At 41.9% G+C, this 21,764-nt stretch overlaps 1 protein-coding gene across 1 annotated transcript in view; it reads right to left on the bottom strand.

Annotated features, from left to right (window-relative positions):
• The window catches only part of ENPP2 (ectonucleotide pyrophosphatase/phosphodiesterase 2), a 103,024-nt gene extending 81,463 nt beyond the window's left edge, over positions 1-21,561 (bottom strand). The window contains exon 1 of the mRNA XM_070940366.1: positions 21,415-21,561. Within this exon, the coding sequence (XP_070796467.1) occupies positions 21,415-21,435 (21 nt within the window). The 5' untranslated portion in view covers positions 21,436-21,561. The remainder of the gene's footprint in view (positions 1-21,414) is intronic.
• Between the last annotated feature and the right edge of the window lie 203 nt (positions 21,562-21,764).

Genomic DNA, 21,764 nt, shown 5'->3' with positions numbered 1-21,764 from the left:
TACTGATTTCAAGTCATTTTCGCTGGACTTTGAAGGTGATTCAGAAATTGCTGTAGTTCTTGATGCACATCATTACTAATTGTATGTATAGAATGACTCATCATATCCAGGAATGGTGTTAATAGGCCTTTTTCTGCAGTCTACTGCATAGAGGAACAGTCTATTGCAAATCATTTAGAGATCATTCAGGAGACCAGCAAAAGTTCCTAACCAGCAATTTAAAAATAAATTTCTTTTTAGAAAAAATCTACTCATCTTGCAAGTTAAACATCAAAGTTATGTGTTTGTTTAATAAATTTATATGCCGTCCATCTTGCAGTTCAAGACACCTTTGGGTGGCTAATACTGGAAGTTGGTTATGGTTTTAAGGAAACATTTTTGAAATTAATAGAAATCTTCTTGTATAAAGAGGAACCTTCCTCTTCTTTTCACCCACCTGGTCTTAGTTCATAGATGTCGAAGACTGAGTTAGGAGAAGATTGAGAAGAGACATAACATTTTTCAGATTTCTGAAACTCTGTCGCATAAAACAGGATAAACACTTACTCTTGGCTACCTCCAAAGGCAGAATTGCTGTACATCGGATGGACTTAAATTCCAATATATTTTTTTACAGAATTGAAGAAACTAAATTCCATCCATCAGAACAGAAGCTGGTAGTGAAGCTTAATCGAGTCTAAACCTAGATTTCTCAAATCGAGAGGAGAATTGGACTAGATGGCTTACATAAAAATGTTCATTTCTATAATTGTGTGAATTGAAAACCAGAACTTGATACACGCCCATTCTAATGGTGTCTGCAACAAAGGAGAATGGTCACTAGATGATACTTCAAGATAGAAACCTGCTGAACTTTGAGACTGAACATGACTGGATACTAGCTATTGGGAGTGTTGGGGGAGGGGCAGAGTAGGGAAGACATCTTCATTCTGAACAACGGGATAGATGTGTCAGCCCCGAAATGGCCAGCTGCGAGCGAGCCGTCCCGGGGCTACCATTCGGGGAGGGGAGGACCCACCAACTGTGTTGTCTGAGGCAGGGGTGGGATTGAAAAATTTAACAACAGGTTCACTACCCGGTTGCTGGGTAGGCGTGGCCATGGGGGAGTGGCCTACTTGGCCTCCTGCACCGTGGGGGAGGCTTTTTCACCCTCCCAAAGCTCCAGAGGCTTTCCTCGAGCCTCCAGGAGGGCGAAAACAGCCTCCCCTGGGCACCGAAGGCCTTCCGGAGGCAGGAAATGAGCCCGTTTCCAGACTTCCGGTAGGCCCATTTTTCACCCTCCCAGGGCCTCCGCGTGGACCCTGAACTTACCTCACATCCAAAATGGGCCACGTGGAGACTCCTGAGAGGGGTGGAGTCAGCCAGTTCTTGGAACAACCAGTTTGGCGAACCAGATTAAAATTAACATCCAGTTCGCCAGAACCGGTCCAAACTGGCTAAATCCCACCCCTGGTCTGAGGATTCTTGATGCTGAAGTACGGAACGTGACAGCATGTCTTTTTTATCCTCCCATGTTTATAAGGTTTAGATAAAAGCCGAGTTAGAAAATATAAAAACAACAACAACAACACCCCTATATATTAAATTTGCCTTGTGTCTTCTTTAGATTAAAGGTATAGATCAGGGTTTCCCAACCTTGGCAAATTTAAGATACATGAACTTCAACTCGCAGAATTCTCCAGCCAGCCAGTGTAGCTGGCTGCCGAATTCTGGGAGTTGAAGTCCACATGCCTAAAGTTGCCAAGGTAAGAAACCCTGGTGTAGGTAGATGTTGACCAGAAGTAATGATGCAAGTGATGTTGCAATGCAAGTCCCAAAATATTGCTAATAACTGGCACCAAGACAAATTCCTTGTGTGTCCAATCACACTTGTCCAATAAAGAATTCTATTCTATTCTATTCTATTCTATTCTATTCTATTCTATTCTATTCTATTCTATTCTATTCTATTCTATTCTATTCTATTCTTTTATGGGGTGGGGGGGAGCCTTTTATGTTCCTGCTTCTGCATGTTACTTCTCTATTGGCTTAGATAGATAGATAGATAGATAGATAGATAGATAGATAGATAGATAGATAGATAGAATCAAATAGTTCGTTTTCAAGATCTACAGTATTTCAAAAGTTCAACTGTAGCACTATGCAGCCTTCAGAAGACTTGTTGCTTGTTTGCTCTTAAAGAGGGGGAGAAATATAATATCCTGGGGGGGGGGGAATATAGTGTTTGATTGGCCCCTTGAAGAATAAAAGTTACACACTTTGTTGCAGACCCTATTTTTTGTCTAACAACCTTCAGTAGACTCTCTCCTTTGGATTTTGTCTAATCTCCTTTGCTATAGTGAATTCTGTTTTCTAGTTAAACAAAATACTTACTATAAAAAGGACTAAAATGGAAATACAAAACTGATATAACCAAATGGTAACAAGATTATATTTCATTTCTAACTGAGCTACTGGCATAGGCCAGTAAAACTAGGCAATGACCGACATAGTGATTCTACATAAATCAGAAGCTATACTCAACGAAAAATAATATAGCTGAAGGAAATGCAAGTCATTTTTTCTTCCAAGGCTTTTTAACTGACTATCTAAGCGTGCCCAAGTTGGCATCTGCCAAGAGAAGACATTCCCATCAAATCATCCTCTGTGATCCTTCGAATAATAGCATGGGCACTTGGATTGATCCATATTTACTTTAGACAGCAAAATAACTAGAGTTACCTCTACAAGGACATCTAAGGGTGACCTTTGAAACAAGCACTGAAAATCAGGTAAATTCATGCTGAAGAATGTAGACATTCCAGTAGATTGGCATTCAAGGATGCATTTGGAAAGCCTATCAGATTTATACCATTGGGGCGAATTCCAATGGTATGGAGACTAGATAATACATGCAGATCTCTATACAGGCTAATCAGGGCATGCAGACCTAAAGCAAAAGGGCTAAGATCGGCAAGATCTAGACCTTTGTAACTTCAGGGAATTATCTCCCCATAAATTATGATCCTACCCAAAAATCCATGCCATGTGAAAAATAAGTCCAGGGATAGATTACCTAATGTTCTCTAGATGTTTCAGACTGTCGTTTGCTTTGACCAGCTCCAGCACTGTGGCTGACGATTAGAAATTTGGGACAATACAGTCAACCACATCTGGAATGCTATTGTCCATTTTGGGAATAAGCAACCTGGTATCTGTGAGATCGAGCATGTGATCCATTGACCACCTGCTCACTGCAGCTCTGCATGATTCATTATTCTGGTCGTTCCATACCTTGAGTGGATGAACTTCTGAATGATAAAAGTGATCTACTGCTAACAGGAAAAAATATGGAGAGCTTTCTGGCCCTTTAAAGATGCTTTATGACATAACAGTTCTACTTTATGAGATGCCTAAGTAAATGGCCCAGTTTTGTTTCGGGCGATATAGAATTATCTCAGGCCCTCAGGCGAGATTTAGATGGATTATCCAAATAGGATAATAATAATAATAATAAGCATATCCAGATTAGTGACTCAGGCAGAACACAAAATATTTTGTTCTGACAGCCAAAGCATCAGAAGTACGGATTCCCAAGAATGACCTTTTCAAGGGTGATTGCACATCTTTGGAATTCTTTCTCTCAGGGGTTGCTGATGGCCCAATCCTTGATGTTCTCTAGAGTGGTTTGCAAAAGACATTTAGTTCTTTTCAGTTTACTGATAAATATGCGAGCTTGAGGTCTTAGGTGCCGTACTTTACACTTTGTTTTGTTTTAGTCATTTATTGTTGTGCTGTATTTATTAGTTGCTTTAGTTTACCATGCAAGAATGTTTCTCTATGGTGCAAGGGCTGATCCCATCTCAAGGCAAGCCAAAGCTTCTCCTACTATGGCAAACCGGCTTGCTAAGGTTCTGATGCAGCATCCCTATTCTAACCCTGGAGATTTCTAAAAACAAAGCACTGTCCAGCTTTGCCTCATTAGAAATAAACCCAAGGACTATTGCAGCCAGAAACTCAAGAAGTGTGGAACAAAACTAAGATGCTTAATTGTAATTAAGCTGACTATGAGTCAACGGGAGTCACATGGTTGCAAACAAAGGCAAATAGCAACTCTAGACTGCATTGGGAGAAGAGTACTACCCTATGCTTCCCTAGTTATTGTCCAATTACGTGAGATGGTATTTTTAAATATTTAGGCAAAATGGGAGAAGGAAAGGAACAAAGATAATGGGGCCAAGAGAATTTCTATGAGGAAAGAAGGAGAGGAGAGGAGAGGAGAGGAGAGGAGGGAAGGGAAGGGAAGGGAAGGGAAGGGAAGGGAAGGGAAGAGCCTTGGTGGCGCAGCAGACTAAAGTTCTGTTAAGTAACACCAGCTGCCTGCAATTACTGCAAGTTCAAATCTCACCAGGCTCAAGGTTGACTCAGCCTTCCATCCTTTCGAGGTAGGTAAAATGAGGACCCGGATCGTGGGGGCAATAAGCTGACTTTGTATAAAAAAGAACACTGCTTGGGAGGGGGGGCGAAAGCCCTACTAAGCAGGTATATACAAAAGTATGAAGGCTATTGCTTAACGCATTGTAAGCCGCCCTGAGTCTCCAAAGAAGGGCGGCAAATAAATCGAACCAATAAATAAAGAAGAGAAGAGAAGAGAAGAGAAGAGAAGAGAAGAGAAGAGAAGAGAAGAGAAGAGAAGAGAAGAGATGAGACTGTGGTTTGAAGTGATTCTGAGAGATTTACAACATGATAAAACATATGGATGTGAAAACAATTCTAAGTATAAAAGCATAGGAGCACAGTAGCTAACATGGTTAGGATGGTGGCTTGACAAGCAACGAGCCCATGTTTGAGACTTGAGTACTGCTGGGATGAGTTCCTGTCCTTTGCTCCAGCTCCTGACAGGGACATGAAAGGAACCCTCTGGGTGTCCCTTGGACAATGGTGATGTCACCAGTTAATCCTTTCAACTTGGAAGCTGTTACTACAATAGACAATTCCAGCCAACAGCTTCTCCTTCAGACCTCCCATTCCAACCAGTATAACCAAGTTTTAAGGCTTTTCCTGAAGGCTAAAAGAGAGGGATCTCAGCTCCTGGGGTAAGATATTCCGAAGGGTTGGGGCCATGGCAGAAAAGGCTCTTCTCCTGGACCCTGCCAGCCGCAATTCCTTAGCTGATGGAGTTCACAGTAGATCCTTTCTGCCAGCACAAGTGGGGTAGGTCAATCCCATTGGGGCACGATGGCTCTTCAGATAGCCTGGACCCATTCCATAAAGGGCTTTAAAGGTAATAATCAACACCTTGAATTGACCCAGAAGCTTGTGTAACAGTGGTGTTACATGTATCATTCTAAGCGACCTCAAAACTGTACACACTGCTGCATTCTGGACCAATTGTAGCTTCTAAATACTTTTCAAGAGTAGCCCCCATTTTTACTATTTACACTTAACTTGAAGGGCGCCTGAAATAAAGCTCTCTAAATACAATTGTTTCTGTTTTTGTAGCCAAAGAATCCATTCAGGTTAGATTTGTTAACTGACTTTAGATTCCTTTCACAACACTGTATTGTAAGCCTGAATGCAAAACTCTTATTTTCTCTGTAATTTCCACAACATTTGATGAAAGGTTATGTGCAAAGCATGCCTTACTTCAGATGCAAACTAGAAGTAGGTCACTACTTGGAGATTTATTCTTTAAGAGTCCCACAACTACCAAGAACCTCACTCTGTAGTAGAGAGATCTATAATTTTGACCAAATTCAAAATGACAGAGTAAGAAAGCTGACATTTGGGCTGATGGGGTTTTATTTTATGTTGCCTGTTAGCATTGATTTAAAAAAAAAATTATATAACAAATGTTTGCAGAGTAGCAGCATTTGTTTTACAAGTAAATACTTCGCTTCTCTGTATTTTTCTTTCTTATCTGTTGATTCAGGTCATGTGTAATGTCATGCTTCTTTTTTGTGAGATCATATTTTTAATCTGCTTGTGAACAATGCCATGATACAATTTATAATGGTCTGGAATTAATGAAACCTGGGCAGAGGACTTTATTTCCTGCTTTAAGATACTATGTTTCCCTGAAAATACAATCTACCCCAAAAATAAGGCCCAGCCTGTTTTTTATGTGTGCACCTTATAAACCCTAATCCCAAAATAAGCCCTAGTGAAAGGAGATGGGCATGGCCAGCATAGGAAGCGGTGAGCACATGTGGGCTGACAGTCTCAGGCAGCAGCTGCAGCCAGCATAGCACAGGTGAGTTGAGTACCTGTGCAAGCAGAATGTGGAAGTAGAGGCAGGGGAGGAGGCAGGTGATCCAGATGTGTCGCATGGGCCATGTGAAAGCCAAGTGGCAGTGGGCCAGAGCTGCAGGAAGCTTGTCTTTGCATGGCAACACCGGCAGCAGATGGAGGCAGAGGTGCGGAGAGAGGCAGGCGATCCAGATGCACCGTGTGGGCTGTGGGAAAGCCAAGTGGCAATGGGCTGGAGTGGCGGGTGGTCGCAGGAGGCTCATCTTTGCATCTCTTGGCTTGCCTGCAGCCTATGCATTGCGTCAGGATCATCTGCTTTCCACACTGTGCAGCCCCAGAGTGCGCTGACCAAGGGAGCAATGGGCTGCAGCTGCTGCCGGATACTGTCAGCCCCCATGAGCTTGCTGGTTCATGTGTGTGCACTGGGAGGCGGGGCGCCCAGCTGGGCTGATCACCCTGAAATTGTGTTTCCCCAAAAATAAGCCCTAGTGCTTATTTTGGGACCCAAAAAAAAAATAAGACTAGGTCTTATCTTCAGGGAAAAACGGTAGTTAACATAAAAGACACATACCAATAGTCCTCGACTTACTTCCACAAAAAAGCCCAAAATTTCCGTTGCTAAGCAAGGCAATTGTTAAGTGAGTTTTGCCGCAATTTATGACCTTTCTAGCCACAGTTGTCAAGTGAAGTTGTTAAATTAGCTTCCCCATAAACTTTGCCTGTCAGAAGTTGCAAAAGGTGATCACATGACCCCACGACCAGGGGTGAAATGCTACCGGTTCGGACCGGTTTGGCCAAACCGGTAGTGATGGTGGCGGGTGGTTTGGAGAACCAGTAGCGACGGCAGCATGAGGCTCCGCCCACCCGCCCACCCGCCTGGTCGTCATTGTTTTTTACCCTCTGTGCATGCGCAGAAGGGTTTGCACATGCGCAGAGGACCTGCGTGCGCATATGACATGCATGCGCCGGGCGCATGCACTTCCGAACCGGTAGGGAAGGTAAGTAGATCTCACCCCTGCCATGGACACTCCAACCATAAATATGAACTAGTTGCCAAGCAACCTGAACTGTGATCACATGCCTACAGAGATGCTGCAATGGTCATAAATGTGGAAAACGGTCAAAAGTCACTTTTTTCAGTGCTGTTGTAACTTTGAGTGGTCACTAAATGAATGGCTGTAAATCGAGGATCCCCTGTATACATAAGACACTGCAGAGTATGTATTTATGGGTAATCTGAAGGACGGTAAAATGCTGTGAAGTGAAAAAAAAAACCTATTTGGTAAAGTAAATCAATGAAAGCAATGAAATGAAAGAACTTGGTTGATCCTTAAAATGGTACAAGACGGTCACTGCGCTTCGGTGGAAGGGACATTAAATTCAGAGATTAAAAAATTGGAAGAAAAGGAAGAAGTCTTGAAATTATCTACCTACAGTATCTTCTATTGGATGGAGTAGAATTCTAGCGAATTGAGTAGAAACACAAGCTAAGGTTTTCCCCACTATTTTGGAGATCATCATGGAACCCAACAGGAAATACTGAAAAGAGTAAAACAGACAACTTGGTAATAAGGACAGTACTTTCTGTTTCTTTCAGAGACAAAAAAAGGGACAAATGCTGTTTCAACTAAAAACAACACGTCACAATTTTTTGTTATTGTTATTCAGGTTCAAACCGAGTCTTGTATCAGAGAATCTATACTACGTTACATTTCAAATCCTACCGAAGAGCAACAGCCTGCATAGAAATTACTCCGAGGACAAGCCATGTGGTTTTTATCACAGCACACTCCTTGGATTTAACATACAAGGACATCAGAGATGGTTGAAATTAAGAAATCGTACTCGTTCAACATTGCGTAATTCCACCAATTAAAAAAAAAAACAAGATGTTCCAAATTTTAGCCCAGCTTTCTCAGGGGGAAACTGAAAATTATTCCTCCAGCATCTGACTCAAATACAGATTTATTTATACTATCATGTTTCCTAAGCAGATATTTCTATTAGAGTCTGTGCCCCGTGGAATCTCTGAAACCACATCAGATGATAATATTTTAACCAGCACGGTAGCTAATAATAACCCAGCCTTAGGAACAGCAAATTTCATGTATCCAAATGTGCAGCCTAGAGTGCCATCATTCTAACCCTGTGTATTTTGGTGGTTCTAGAGGTCAGCGGTTGCTTGCCTGTGGCTGGCTCAAGGGTACAGGGCACAACAGAGAAGCACAAAATTAAAATAAGCCCATGAATAAATGCTTATGGATCCTGTTCAAACATGTGGGAATTCCAGCTCTGTTGCTGAAGGAGCAAATACCAAGTAGATGTTACTCCGATTATCCTGCCCTACTTTATAGAGACTGATGGGGAAAGCTGTTTCCCATATTGATTGATTGATTTAGCATATGGCATATCATACATGGATTGGGAATATATATTAACAGTCCATCTAGATTAGTAGACCCCAATAAAATGTAAATGTTAAAAAGATCTGTGTTCAAATACCAATGTCTAGGCCAGGGATCGTCAACTTTAAACAATCAAAGAGTCACAAAAGTCCTAACCGGAAGCCACCATTTAATTCTGGAGCTGACCGGAAGTCTCGTTACCCCACCATAGAGTCTCCTCCTAGCATGGCATCCTTTTTCCTCTACCTGTCCTAAGTGAAAACCCTATCAATTGTGGAGCTGACCGGCAACAGGGAGCCGCAGCAGAGGGATGAAAGAGCCACATGCGGCTCCAGAGCCACGGGTTGCCGACTCCTGGTCTAGGCCATCTAACCTCTGAATTGCAGCATCGTTTATAGGGGGTGGGGGGAAATCAGATACTGGATTGGTATATGCCCTCATTTTACAGCTGGTCATGATGTGATCTACAGTTTGATGTGGGACCCCACTGTCATACTGAGTGGAAGGTACTTTGCCCCATTTATACATAGAGTCCTGGCAGATGTGGTGTGAGGTGCGAATTCTATTCAGGATTGTCCATTGCTAACATGGTAGTTCATAGCCTGGCACCTTTTTTGTGCGGTCATTTATCTGTCTCTCTATGTCTGGGCGTTCAGCAACCCATTTGGCTTCCCATTGGAAATCAATGTTAAAGTTGTTGGCCAGATGTTGTGCCAGTGCCATTGGGAGTTTCCCAGATTTAAGTCTTCCTGTTGATACGTTTCCCATAGTGCACTAGGCAATCCATACACAGATTGGTGGCAATATCTTCAACAGCAGAAGTTGGCCAAGGAAATAATGAATTTTTGGCCGTTTTTTGTGTGTTTTCAGGCCTTTTCCAAAAAATGGCCTGAAAATGGCTGAAAAACAGTCTGAAAAAGGCTGTTTTTTGGCTATTTTTGGCCTATTTTCAGGCTGTTTTCTGGCGCTCCAGTGCCCGTGAAGACATGCGTGCTAGAAACCAGAAGAGCAGCTGGCGATGGCACGCGTGCCCATAGAGAGGGCTCTTTGTGCCATCTTTGGCACGCGTGCCATAGGTTCGCCATCACGGATCTATGATAACCAAAAATTTCATACCATTCAGTATATCCAGTATATGGAGAGAGGTGTCATTTGACCCAAGCTGCCATGAAGCAAGATGTGACATCACCCACTAAGGTTAATTGTTGGCTCTTTGTACAACTGCAAGTGACAACAAAACCAAAACTCAGCTTAGTTTTGCAGTTCTGGCCATTTAAAATTATTTGGAGTTTTGGTTCTTGCTCCAGGAAAAAGAAAAACATATCAGACAAGAATGGGTTTACTCAGTTGCAAAAACCCCTAGGTCAAAGAATATAGCTTTCTATTTGGTCTGGGTAAACACTAGGCTTCAATACTGGTGAGACAAAGAGAGAATTTCTTATTTTAAAAATTAACAGATGCATTAGGTCCGTGATGGCGAACCTATGCCATGCGTGCCACAGGTGGCACACGGAGCCATATTGGTGGGCATGCGAGCTCATCTCCGGTGCACATGTGCACACCAGCCAGCTGATTTTTCAGGCCTTCTGGGCCCATCAGAAGTTGGGAAACAGACTGTTTCCGGCCTCCGGAGGGCCTCCAGGGGGGTGGGAAAGGCTGTTTTCGCTCTCTCCAGGCTCCTAGAAAGCCTCTGGAGCCTGGGGAGGACGAAAAAGAGGCCTACCCGGCCCACCATACCAAAAGCGAGGGGAACACCGGGAGGAGGGGTGTCACTCGCACATGCATGGGGGAGCGCATAGAATTATGGGTGTGGGCACGCGCGTGCATGACCCCCCCATGCTCTCCCCGCTTTTGGCACACAATAGCAAAAAAGGTTAGCCATCCCTGCATTAGGTTATTGAAATCTCAGTGTTATTAAATAATGAATTTAAATTCTGAATTCTTGACTCCCGACTAGGAATAATGTTTGGGGGGGGGGGGAGAGTAATAATTTTTAATTTGATCAAGAATTTAAATTTTAAATCTTAATTTTTTTAAAAAAAAAAGCCATTCACCTTATTTCAATAAGAATAGGACATTCTTTTTTATTAACTTTGATTTTCACTTTTCACTTGTAAATTTTTACCTTATTCTTAATTCTGGTTTTAACTGAGCTTTTACTGTGTTTCCCCAAAAATAAGACCCTGTCTTATATTTTTTCGAACCCTGAAATAAGCGCTTGGCCTTATTGCCATGCGCTCAAAAGCCCAATGGGGCTTATTATCAGGGGATGTCTTATTTTGGGGAAAACAAAGTAGTCATGCGTTTATATTGTTTTATTAAACTGGCCAGAGTCACTTTGGTGAGATGGGTGGTGTGGACATTTAATACATAGATAAATGGTTATTTTTTTTTTTTAGCAAAGTCAGCTAAATTGGCGGCAAAATTTTATCTGAGCCAAGAAAGTAGACAGTCTAATCTGTCAAAAGAATCGAAAGAATCTGACCAGTTGGATGCACAATTCTTCAATCTTCATTAATAGCACATTAAATTTCCATTGAAACTGCGGTCTCGTAATGTTTGCTTTACCTTGCCCATGTGACCTGTAACTACAACCCATGTCTTACAAAAAAAAAGGGTTCCCATCATATGGATCCTAATGCAAACATTCCTTCTGCCAACTCAGCTGCCATTTGAAAATGGTCTAATCTGTAGATCTTCCACCTGACTCCCAAGGTCATTCGCACGTACCATGACAGTTTTAGTACTGGGGCTTGAACTCATAATACATGACCTTGGGGAGGACTCTGTTTGAATGAGTTCATAGTAAATAAAAGAACGGGGATCCTTTTGCTGGCAGGAAGCTTTCAAATAATATAGAAAAGGAATTCAAGGAGCTCCCAAAACATCACAACATTCCTTCCAATGTGGGAGCATCAGCCACACAGTTCTTACTATTCTCTATAAACCTCTCTGATCTTTTATGTTTTAAATAAGCTCCCTTGTTAATTGTTCCATGACTCATTGATGTTCCTTTAGGCATAGTGCGGACAAAAGCGTTTTCAAGTACTCCGTGTATAAACAGTCTCTTTACTGAGATCTGTTGCGCTTCCAGTAGAGCTTTTCTATTTTAAAAAAGTGCTATTTAACTAGGTGATCCTTGACTTACGATGACAGATGAGCCCAACATTTCCGTTGCTAAGCGAGACAGTCGTTAAGTTGAATGTTGCCCATTTTACGACCGTTCTTGCCACAATTGTTAAGTGAAACACTGCAGTTGTTTTACGTTAGTAACATGGTTGTTAAGTGAATCTGACTTCCCTTTTGACTTTGCTTGTCAGAAGGTCACAAAAGGTGATTACAGACCCTGGGACATGTAGCTGCCATAAATATGAGTATTTGAATTTTGATCATGTGACCATGGGAGTGCTGCAACGGTTGTATGAAAAATGATCATAAGTCACTTTTCTGTGCCTTTGTAAGTTCAAACGGTCACTAATAGAATAGAATAGAATAGAATTCTTTATTGGCCAAGTGTGATTGGACAAACAAGGAATTTGTCTTGGTGCATACACTCTCGGTGTACATAAAAGAAAAGATACGTTCATCAAGAATCATAAGGTACAACACTTAAAACAGAGCTTTGGTGGCGCAGCAGACTAAAGTGCTGTTAAGTAACACCAGCTGCCTGCAATTAGTGCGAGTTCAAATCTCACCAGGCTCAAGGTTGACTCAGCCTTCCATCCTTCCGAGGTAGGTAAAATGAGGACCCGGATTGTGGGGGCAATAAGCTGACTTTGTATAAAAAAGAACACCGCTTAGGGGGAGCCAAAAGCCCTACTAAGCAGGTATATACAAAAGTATGAAGGCTATTGCTTAATGCATTGTAAGCCGCCCTGAGTCTCCGGAGAAGGGCGGCATATAAATTGAACCAATAAACAATAATAATAATAATGACAGTCATAGGGAAACAGTCAATATAAATCGTAAGGATACCAGCAACAAGGTTACAGCCGTACAGTCATAAGTGGGAGGAGTTGGGCGATAGGAACGATGAGAAGATTAATAGTAATGCAGACTTAGTAACTAGTGAACTACCGTAAGCGAACTACTGTAAGTCGAGGGCTACCTGTATTCACATTATCCGCAGCTAGAAAACTGCAATATGCTATCGTGTTTTCCTTTTTTATTGATGGATGTTTTAACCCCAATAATAAGTAAATAGCAACATGATCAGAATGCCAGTTTGGTGTTGTAATGATTAAGTCATCCGATTAGAAAGCAGGAGACTTTGAATTTTAGCCCTGTTTTGGACCCAAAGCCATCTGGGTGACCTTGAACCAGTCACTCACTCTTAGCCCCGGGAATCAGGCAAACCAGGGCAAACCACTTCTGAAATCTTGCCAAGAAAACTACAGGGATTAGTCCAGGTAGTTGCCATGAGTCAACATTGACTCTTAGGCACCGAGAAAAGAGAAAAAGAGGATAGGATAGGATAGGATAGGATAGGATAGGATAGGATAGGATAGGATAGGATAGGATAGGATAGGATGGGGAGGGAGGGGAGGGGAGGAGAGGAGAGGAGAGGAGAGGAGAGGAGAGGAGAGGAAAATTAACATGATCAGCAAACTAAAGGAGATATCACTGAATCTATCATGATAATCTGGTTGCTATTTTTGCTGCACTGTAAGACTGGACTGAAAGCCTGTATGTAAGGCCAGCATTGCTTTTCAAGTTGCCCAGATGAAAGGCTGCTGGTGCAGAGGTGTTCTAATCCTTGGGTAGTTCTGACTTCATGTCTAGTGTTATTCTAAGAGAGTCATATACACATATCCAACAATCTATGCATCAGGACTGAGACACTGGTGGCATGTTAGCTGGCTGATCTGGGGCATAAAGAAGGAATGAATGAGCCATTAAGAAAGACACTCATGAGAAAGAGGAAGAAAGAAACTCCACACGGAGGGAGGGAGGGAGGGAGGGAGAGAGAGAGAGAGAGAGGGAGAGGGAGAGGGAGAGGGAGAGGGAGGGAGAGAGAGCGCCTTGATTTTGTTGAGTAAAGAAGGGCAGAAAACCATTTGGGCAATCTTTCAAGTTTCTCTTATTCTATATCACTACAATAAATAGCATTCCTAGGATGCCTGACATACCTTACTTCAAAGGGCTGACATCAATTTTGAAAGCCTCTCCACAAGTCTCTCTCTGTTGCTGCTCCCTTCCTGCATTGGCTGCTCTTCAACAGGTGTCAAGTCCTTCTATCTTAGGAAACTAACTTGGATGTCTGGAAAGATCTTTATTGCTAGCAGGCTAATGCAACAGAATTGTGAACGCCTGTCAGAAAAGCCAGTCTCCCACTCAAGTTGTACCTGCTGTGTCTTTCATTCTTTTGCAAGAGAGGTGAGAATGTGCGAATAAGAGCCTTCTAAGACCTGATTTGCTCTTTCGAGAGTACCAACCATATGCCTACCCCCTGAAGCCAGATGTCATGGCAATCGAACAACAGAAATCAATTTTGGAAGGAAATGCTCAGGGACGGGAGGGAAGGGGCTGTCACTGATGTTGCCCAAAGTAGCCAACAGGAGTTCAGAAGATTCCAAGCACAGACCATGTCATCGCTGCAGTTGCTGCCGAAGTACCAGAAGAAAATGGAGAACATCACAGACTCTGGAACAACTAGACCAAAGCTAGGGAGCCTCACATATAGCCGAAGAGGAAACAAAGACAGCAACATCACAAGGACATGTCCTTGTAGAGCAGGATGTCATCTCCATAATGCCTTGGTAAGCCCATACATTTGAATATGGCATCCAGTTTTAGTTGCCACAATATACGTAAATAAAGATGTTCAGACTCTAGAAAGAGTACAGAGAAAAGCAACAAAGATGATTAGGGGATTGGAGGCTAAAATGTATGAAGAGCTAGATATGTCTAGTCTAATGAAGAGAAAGACTAGGGATAATATGATAGCAGTGTTACAATATCTCAGGGGCTGCCACAAAGAATAGAATAGAATAGAATAGAATAGAATAGAATAGAATAGAATAGAATAGAATAGAATAGAATAGAATAGAATAGAGTTGGAAGCAATGGTGGGTTGCCCTGGTTCACACCGGTTCTATAGAACCGGTAATAAAACTGGCAGGAGGCTCCGCCTACTGACCCTGACATCATGAAAATGCTTCTGCGCACGTGCGAGTGAAGCGAGCGCGTACGTGCGGCCCCATTGCGAACCGGTAGTAAAAGTAAGTAGAACCCACCCCTGGTTGGAAGGGACCTTGGAGGTCTTCTAGTCTAACCCCCTGTTTAGGCAGGAAACCCTACATCACTTCAGACAAATGGTCATCCAACATTTTCTTAAAAATTTCCAGTGTTGGAGCATTCACAACTTCTGGAGGCAAGTTGTTCCACTGATTAATTGTTCTAACTGTCAGGAAATTTCTCCTTAATTCTAAGTTGCTTCTCTCCTTGATTAGTTTCCACCCATTGCTTCTTGTCCTGCCCTCAGGCGCTTTGGAGAATAGCTTGACTCCCTCTTCTTTGTGGCAACCCCTAAGATATTGGAACACTGCTATCATGTCTCCCCTAGTCCTTCTCTTCATTAAACTAGACATACCCAGTTCCTGCAACCGTTCTTCATATGTTTTAGCCTCCAGACCCCTAATCATCTTTGTTGCTCTTCTCTGCACTCTTTCTAGAGTCTCCACATCTTTTTTACATCATGGCGACCAAAACTGTATGCAATATTCCAAGTGTGGCTTTACCAAGGCATTATAAGAGGGAGGGAGACAAGCTATTCTCCAAAGCACCTGAAGGCATGACAAGAAGCAATGGATGGGAATTAATCAAGGAGAGAAGCAGGGGTGAAATCCAGCAGGTTCTGACAGGTTCTGGAGAACCGGTAGCAGAAATTTTGGGTAGTTCAGGTAACTAGTAGCGGAAATTTTGAGTAGTTCGGAGAACTGGCAAATGCCACCTCTGGCTGGCCCCAGAGTGGGGTGGGAATGGAGATTTTGCAATATCCTTCCCCCAGGAGTGGGGTCAGAATGGAGATTTTGCAGTATCCTTCCCCTGCCACGCCCACCAAGCCACACCATGCCCACCAAGCCATGCCCACAGAACCAGTAGTAAAAAAAATTGGATTTTACCATTGGAGAGAAGCAACCTAGAACTAAGGAAAAATTTCCTGACAGTAAGAACAATTAAGTAGTGGAACGATTTGCTTCCAGAAGTTGTGAGTGCTCCATCACTGGAGGCTTTTAAGAAGAGACTTGTCAGCAATGGTATCATAAGGTCTCCTGCTTGAGCAGGGGGTTGGACTAGAAGATCTCCAAGGTCCTCTCCAACTCTCTCATCTTGTTATTCCATGCTGCGGTTAGGGGTGTGGATGAGCCCAAGACCTGCTTCTTTCTCTTCCTTATCTAGTTCAAAGCACCTGCTCTTCAAATTTCCAACATACATATCATGTAAAGGCTGCACGAAGCAATAAATACTTCAAACTTCCCAAAAATGCATTTTTGAAGACGATCCTCCAATTAAAGCCACAGCTGGTTTACAGTAGAATTTTTAAAATTACCCTTTGTGGATCTGACTTGTGTTTATTGTGAAACATAATCTGCTTTTGAGGGTAACTAGGAGTTTCCTGGATATGAATCATAGCATTTCGCTGAAAAGCTTACATGGCTCCCTTCTGGAAAGCTATTGTTCTCCAAAAGAATAATAGAGGAAACATTATTTGAGAGCCCGTATACATGTTACAAAGTGGAATTTCTGTTCTTATGCAAAATTCTAGCTGTGTGGGGAAGAAAAGAATAAAGATAAGGGGAAATACATCAATTTAGCATCTTAAATGAAAAGGAACAACCAAGAAATTGGAAAATGTGGACATTAAGATGGACAGTAATGCCAACTCTAACCTTTCTCTCTTATTCTCTTATTCTTATACTTTTATTTTGCCATCATTTTTCTTCCATAAAACCTCTGTGGTATGGCAGTGTTAGCAGGTCACACAAAACAATAAAAATTTGTTTACCAGAACCAGGCAAGCATACTGGCATATAACCCTTCTCTACTACGCACAATTATTTCATGGAAATATATGGTTTGCTGTATCTGAAATAGGTATCAGTCTGAGCCTGAATGTCAGGGTTCCAAGTAACACCCCCAATGAAGGAAGACTCCGAAGTTTGAGTTTCCTCAAAGTTCCTTTTTATTGAAGATGTCATATTGACACATCTGGGAAAACCCAAATCTGAAAGTTTCCAGGTTTTCCCCACCCAAGTAAAAGTTCAAATCCCTGCCCAACACCCTCATGTCCATCACATGGTCCAATCATTCACCGTCCAAACTGGAGACACCTCCCAGTCAACGTATGAATTGGTAAATAGATATGATGGAGGCAATAACTAACATCCCCTATTTCATTTTTTTTTTTCTATTTTGCAAAGCACTGGAAAAATGAAAAGAGTAAGTATGCCTGTAAAATCAGTAACAAAAGATTTATGTATAGTTCAGCTATTACAACATTCTATTAGAAAGGTAACATGATTTCTTTTTTATAAATAATTCTCTTAAAAAGCACAGCAGTTCAGTTTGTGTTGAAATATTTATATATTATAAATATATATATTATATTTCGCTGATAAAGAAATAAAGGGAGACTAGTATACATCTATTTCAAGCTATTTAGCTCTCATCAGCTAGCCATACTCTATTGGTTTAAGATCCTACCTGAGAATTTTATTCAATATTATGGTAGAAAGTTCTATAAAGTCAAGACTTGATTTACAGGACTTGGCCGTACATGAACAAAGTGGTGAGTTATCCGCAACTCTCTTCCATGTATTGCTATGCATTTATAAATCCCAGTTTTCTAGCTGTCACTCAAAAATATCCTTCCAGATGTTTGTTTGTTTGTTTATTTATTTATTTATTTATTTATTTATTTATTTATTTATTTGTTCGATTTATATGCCGCCCTTCTCCGGAGACTCAGGGCAGTTTACAATGCGTTAAGCAATAGCCTTCATACTTTTGTATATACCTGCTTAGTAGTTCAAAGTAACTCTCACAATGCCTTTTCTGGAATGCATTGTGAGAGTTACACACAATGCATGCCATCTATCTGGAATGACTGGAGCCGTAGCCCAAAACAGATGGAGCATGGGTGGGTGCTACTTACCTTTACTACTGGTTCGCAACGGGATCGCGCATGCGCAGATCACCGATGATGACATCCGGGGCGGCGGGCGGGGCGGCCCACCAATTTTACTACCGGTTCTTGCAAACCGGTCCGAACCAGGGGCAACCCACCACTGTTATGGAGGTCACTAGGATTATCTACTTAATTATCAAGGTTGTTATATATCCTTCTCATCTACTTCTCTGATCTCAGGCTTCTGACCCATGCACACTTCATTCAGTTTAAAAATAAGAGAGCTTTCTCCTCTTTATTCTTTCTTTCATCTACCTGATGAAGAACACCAAATCTTGCCGTCAGTTTCATTGTCCCTAACAAAACAATAAGAGAATGACCAATATTTACACGTCATCTTTCCTGTATTATCAACAAAGACTGCTACTTAAATCTCTGGATAAAAAAAAAAAAGAAATAGCCATTATGCATTCTTGCTTGCATCATGGATGGCATTCAGTAATCCAAAGCAACTGATATGACAATACAAAGTAAAGTCATTTAGAGGGGCAGAGTGTTGTATGTATACAGTGAACAAAACAAACTTCTGACTATATTTCTCAGGGTTATCTTTCCACCTGAGACGAAGGTTGATTCTGTTTATGGCTTTTTAACGCCTTAGCTACTACTGATGCTGCTTGAAGGGAAAGGTAAGTATCCAGGGGTGTCTACAATAGTCAAAACGGTGGCCACAACCATATGAGCAAAGCAGTGGTGAAATCCAAATTTTTTTACTATCGGTTTTGTGGGCGTGGCTTGGTGGGCGTGGTGTGGCTTGATGGGAGTGGCTTGGTGGGCGTGGCAGGGGAAGGATACTGCAAAATCTCCATTCCCACCCCACTCTGGGGCCAACCAGAGGTGGTATTTGCCGGTTCTCCGAACAACTCAAAATTTCCGCTATTGGTTCTCCAAACTGCTCAAAATTTTTGCTACCGGTTCTCCAGAACCTGTCAGAACCTGCTGGATTTCACCCCTGCAGCAAAGCCTTTTCCTTGTAATGTATGTAAAGAGAAAGGGCTAGTTCAATTTTGTGATTACAGCCACCAACATGATGTTTTGACTCCCTCCCTGCACCAGTGGTGGGTTTCAAATTTTTTTACTACCAGTTCTGTGGGTGTGGTTTGATGGGCATGGCATGGCTTGGGCGTGGCAGGAGAAGGTTACTGCAAAATCCCCATTTCCTCCCGATCAGCTGGGACTCGGGAGGCAGAAAATAGATGGGGGCGGGGCCAGTCAGAATTTTTACTACCGGTTCTCCGAACTACTCAAAATTTCCGCTACTGGTTCTCCAGAACTGGTCAGAACCTGCTGAAACCCACCTCTGCTCTGCACACATTTCTGGGAGCATCCATTCATTGTGAAAAGAACATTTGCTAAAACATGGTAACAGAATCCATGGAATAGATTAGGTTGGCTCTGCTAAAGACTGAGTTAATTGTCAAGTCCTGAATGTAAGTATTTCTGGAATAAAACGAGTTTCATTTCAAAGAGCCCCAGATCTTTTGGGGTGATTTGTTGTTATCTGAGGAAAGAGAGGTGACATTACTCTATTTTCCCCTTCTGAGTGTGAACGGACAGTCACTCGTGTTCTTTGCGGGGGAGGTTTTTTTGCAAAAAGAAAAGAGAAGGAAAAGAATGAACTAGTCTGCAATAGTACCTTCACACATTTCTCACTAGAAAATAATATAATCTGCTGAGTTTCTGACCACTATAATATCAGTATGATCAACATTTATTTATTTATTTATTTATTTATTTATTTATTTATTTATTTATTTATTTATTTATTTATTTATTCATATAGTTATTTAGTTATTTAGTTATTTAGTTTTGGTCAAGCATATATAAGATAACAGGTAAAAGTATAAACATAATTTGAATACATGAAAAAAGTAAGTAAAAAGGAATATTAGGACAGGGACGGTAGGCGCTTAGGCACTATTTTTATATTTTTATTAATTTTATGCACTGTTTGTAACTTATGCACTTACAAATTCTCATTTGTAAGCATCTATAAGGAAGCTTAGCAGTTATTGGAGGTATTATGGTGGGGAGGAAGAATTTCCTCCTCACCATAATAATACTTGGAAATTCCAAGTTTCTCTTGGAACGTAAGTTTAAATGCTAGATGAATCCCAGTCCAGAAAATGGTAAGCCAACCACATCTCCAGAGCATTTCCCTTTATCTCTTGTTGAGTATGCCCAAGAAGCCTCTGTGCAGCTAAACAAATCTTATCAAAAAGTTGAGAATGAACCAGGGGTGAAATCCAGCAGGTTCAGATAGGTTCTGGAGAACCAGTAGTGGAAATTTTGAGCAGTTCATAGAACTGGCAAATACCACCTCTGGCTGGCCCCAGAGTGGGGTGGGAATGGAGATTTTGCAATATCCTTCTTCCTGGAGTGGGGCGGGAATGGAGATTTTGCAGTATCCTTCTCCTGCCATGCCCATCAAACCACACCCACCAAGCCACACCACGCTCACCAAGCCACGCCCACAGAACCGGTAGTAAAAAACATTGGATTTTACCACTGGAATGAACCAATATTCTTGCTAATGTTATACAACCATTAAAATTGAACAGATCTTTTAGAGAATAGGGCTGAGAATTTTTAATCTGTTGCCTGGGACTTGTTGTCTAGGTAGCACGCATAGGTTGAGTTCATACAACACCCTAAATCCAGGAGTTTGGATTGTTTCTTTATATTTTTATGTATTTATTTATTTAATTTTTATACCGCCCTTCTCCAACAGGACTCAGGGCGGTGAACAGCCATGGTAAAACATAACATAAAAAATTTAAAAGCAGTTTAAAAACATTAAATAATTTTGGCTATCCATTTAAAACAACCTGGATTAAAACCAATTACAAATTAAAACCGAGGGGATGGGATCAAGCCAGCCCAGCTAGGTGAAAAAGATGTGTTTTCAGGGCCCGACAAAAAGTCCGGAGGTCTGGTATCGTGCGTATCTCTGGGGGGAGGTCATTCCAGAGGGCAGGTGCCGCCACAGAGAAGGCTCTCCCCCTGGGGATCGCCAGCCGACATTGTCTGGCCGACGGCACCCTGAGGAGTCCCTCTCTGTGGGAGCGTACTGGCCGGTGGGAGGCTATTGGCGGCAGAAGGCGGTCTCGTAAATACCCCGGCCCTAAGCCATTTTATTCATCCAACCTCAGCTTCGGAGGTACAATGTCAGAAGCATTCCAGTGGCATTGCATTCAACCTTGCTGTTTTCCAGTTGTGTTACAACCAGAAAGGATTAGTGTTAAGCCGTTGATGGAGCAGTAAAAACTACTCCCTGCTTTATATTAGGTTGTCTTCAACCCCAGTCTGATATTCTGGCTAGAGATTATAGATGACTAGTTCAAAGGAACTGAAGCCCCTTTGGGGAGGAGAATGATCTCCAAGCCAATACAAAGCCTATTTCGTATTCCAGAATTACTAGAAAGCCAACTATTGCACATACATTTCTGTAATGCCCCCATTGTTCACAGTAAACAGACATACAAAAGTAAGAGCAATCGATCATAATAAAAATGGACTTGCTAACTTTATCAAGCGCAATACAAATAACAAATTAAAGAGCTAAGGAGGCAGTGGGATGTGTTTCCTTACCAGCTTGCTTTTCTTATCCATGTTGCGGAAGGGTCTTCACCAGCCTTTTTAGCTTTCTGCTCTCCTGCAGAAGTTTTTCCTCTTTTCACATGGATGGAATACACAATCTTTGTGTTGTTTTGTCCCCTGGGTTGTGTTTTTTTTGAGAGGGATCCAATGCAGCTGAAGTCCTGGTGCCAGCTGTCCTCAGCAGACAATGGTTCAATTGGAAGTTGTCTTCTAAACAAAGGAGCTGTTCCTAGGAACGACTGATTCACGTCGTTCTCCCCACCACAGAACATCAAGAGCACATGCTACATATATCCTTTCCCTGAAATATATCATCACTTCCCCCAAATCCTGCCAGGCAA

Source organism: Pituophis catenifer, unplaced genomic scaffold, assembly GCF_029215685.1.
Source record: "Pituophis catenifer annectens isolate HBS135680 unplaced genomic scaffold, rPitCat1.0.hap2 SCAF_3, whole genome shotgun sequence".
Lineage (NCBI taxonomy): Eukaryota > Metazoa > Chordata > Lepidosauria > Squamata > Colubridae > Pituophis > Pituophis catenifer.
This window is presented reverse-complemented; position numbering and strand designations above follow the sequence as displayed.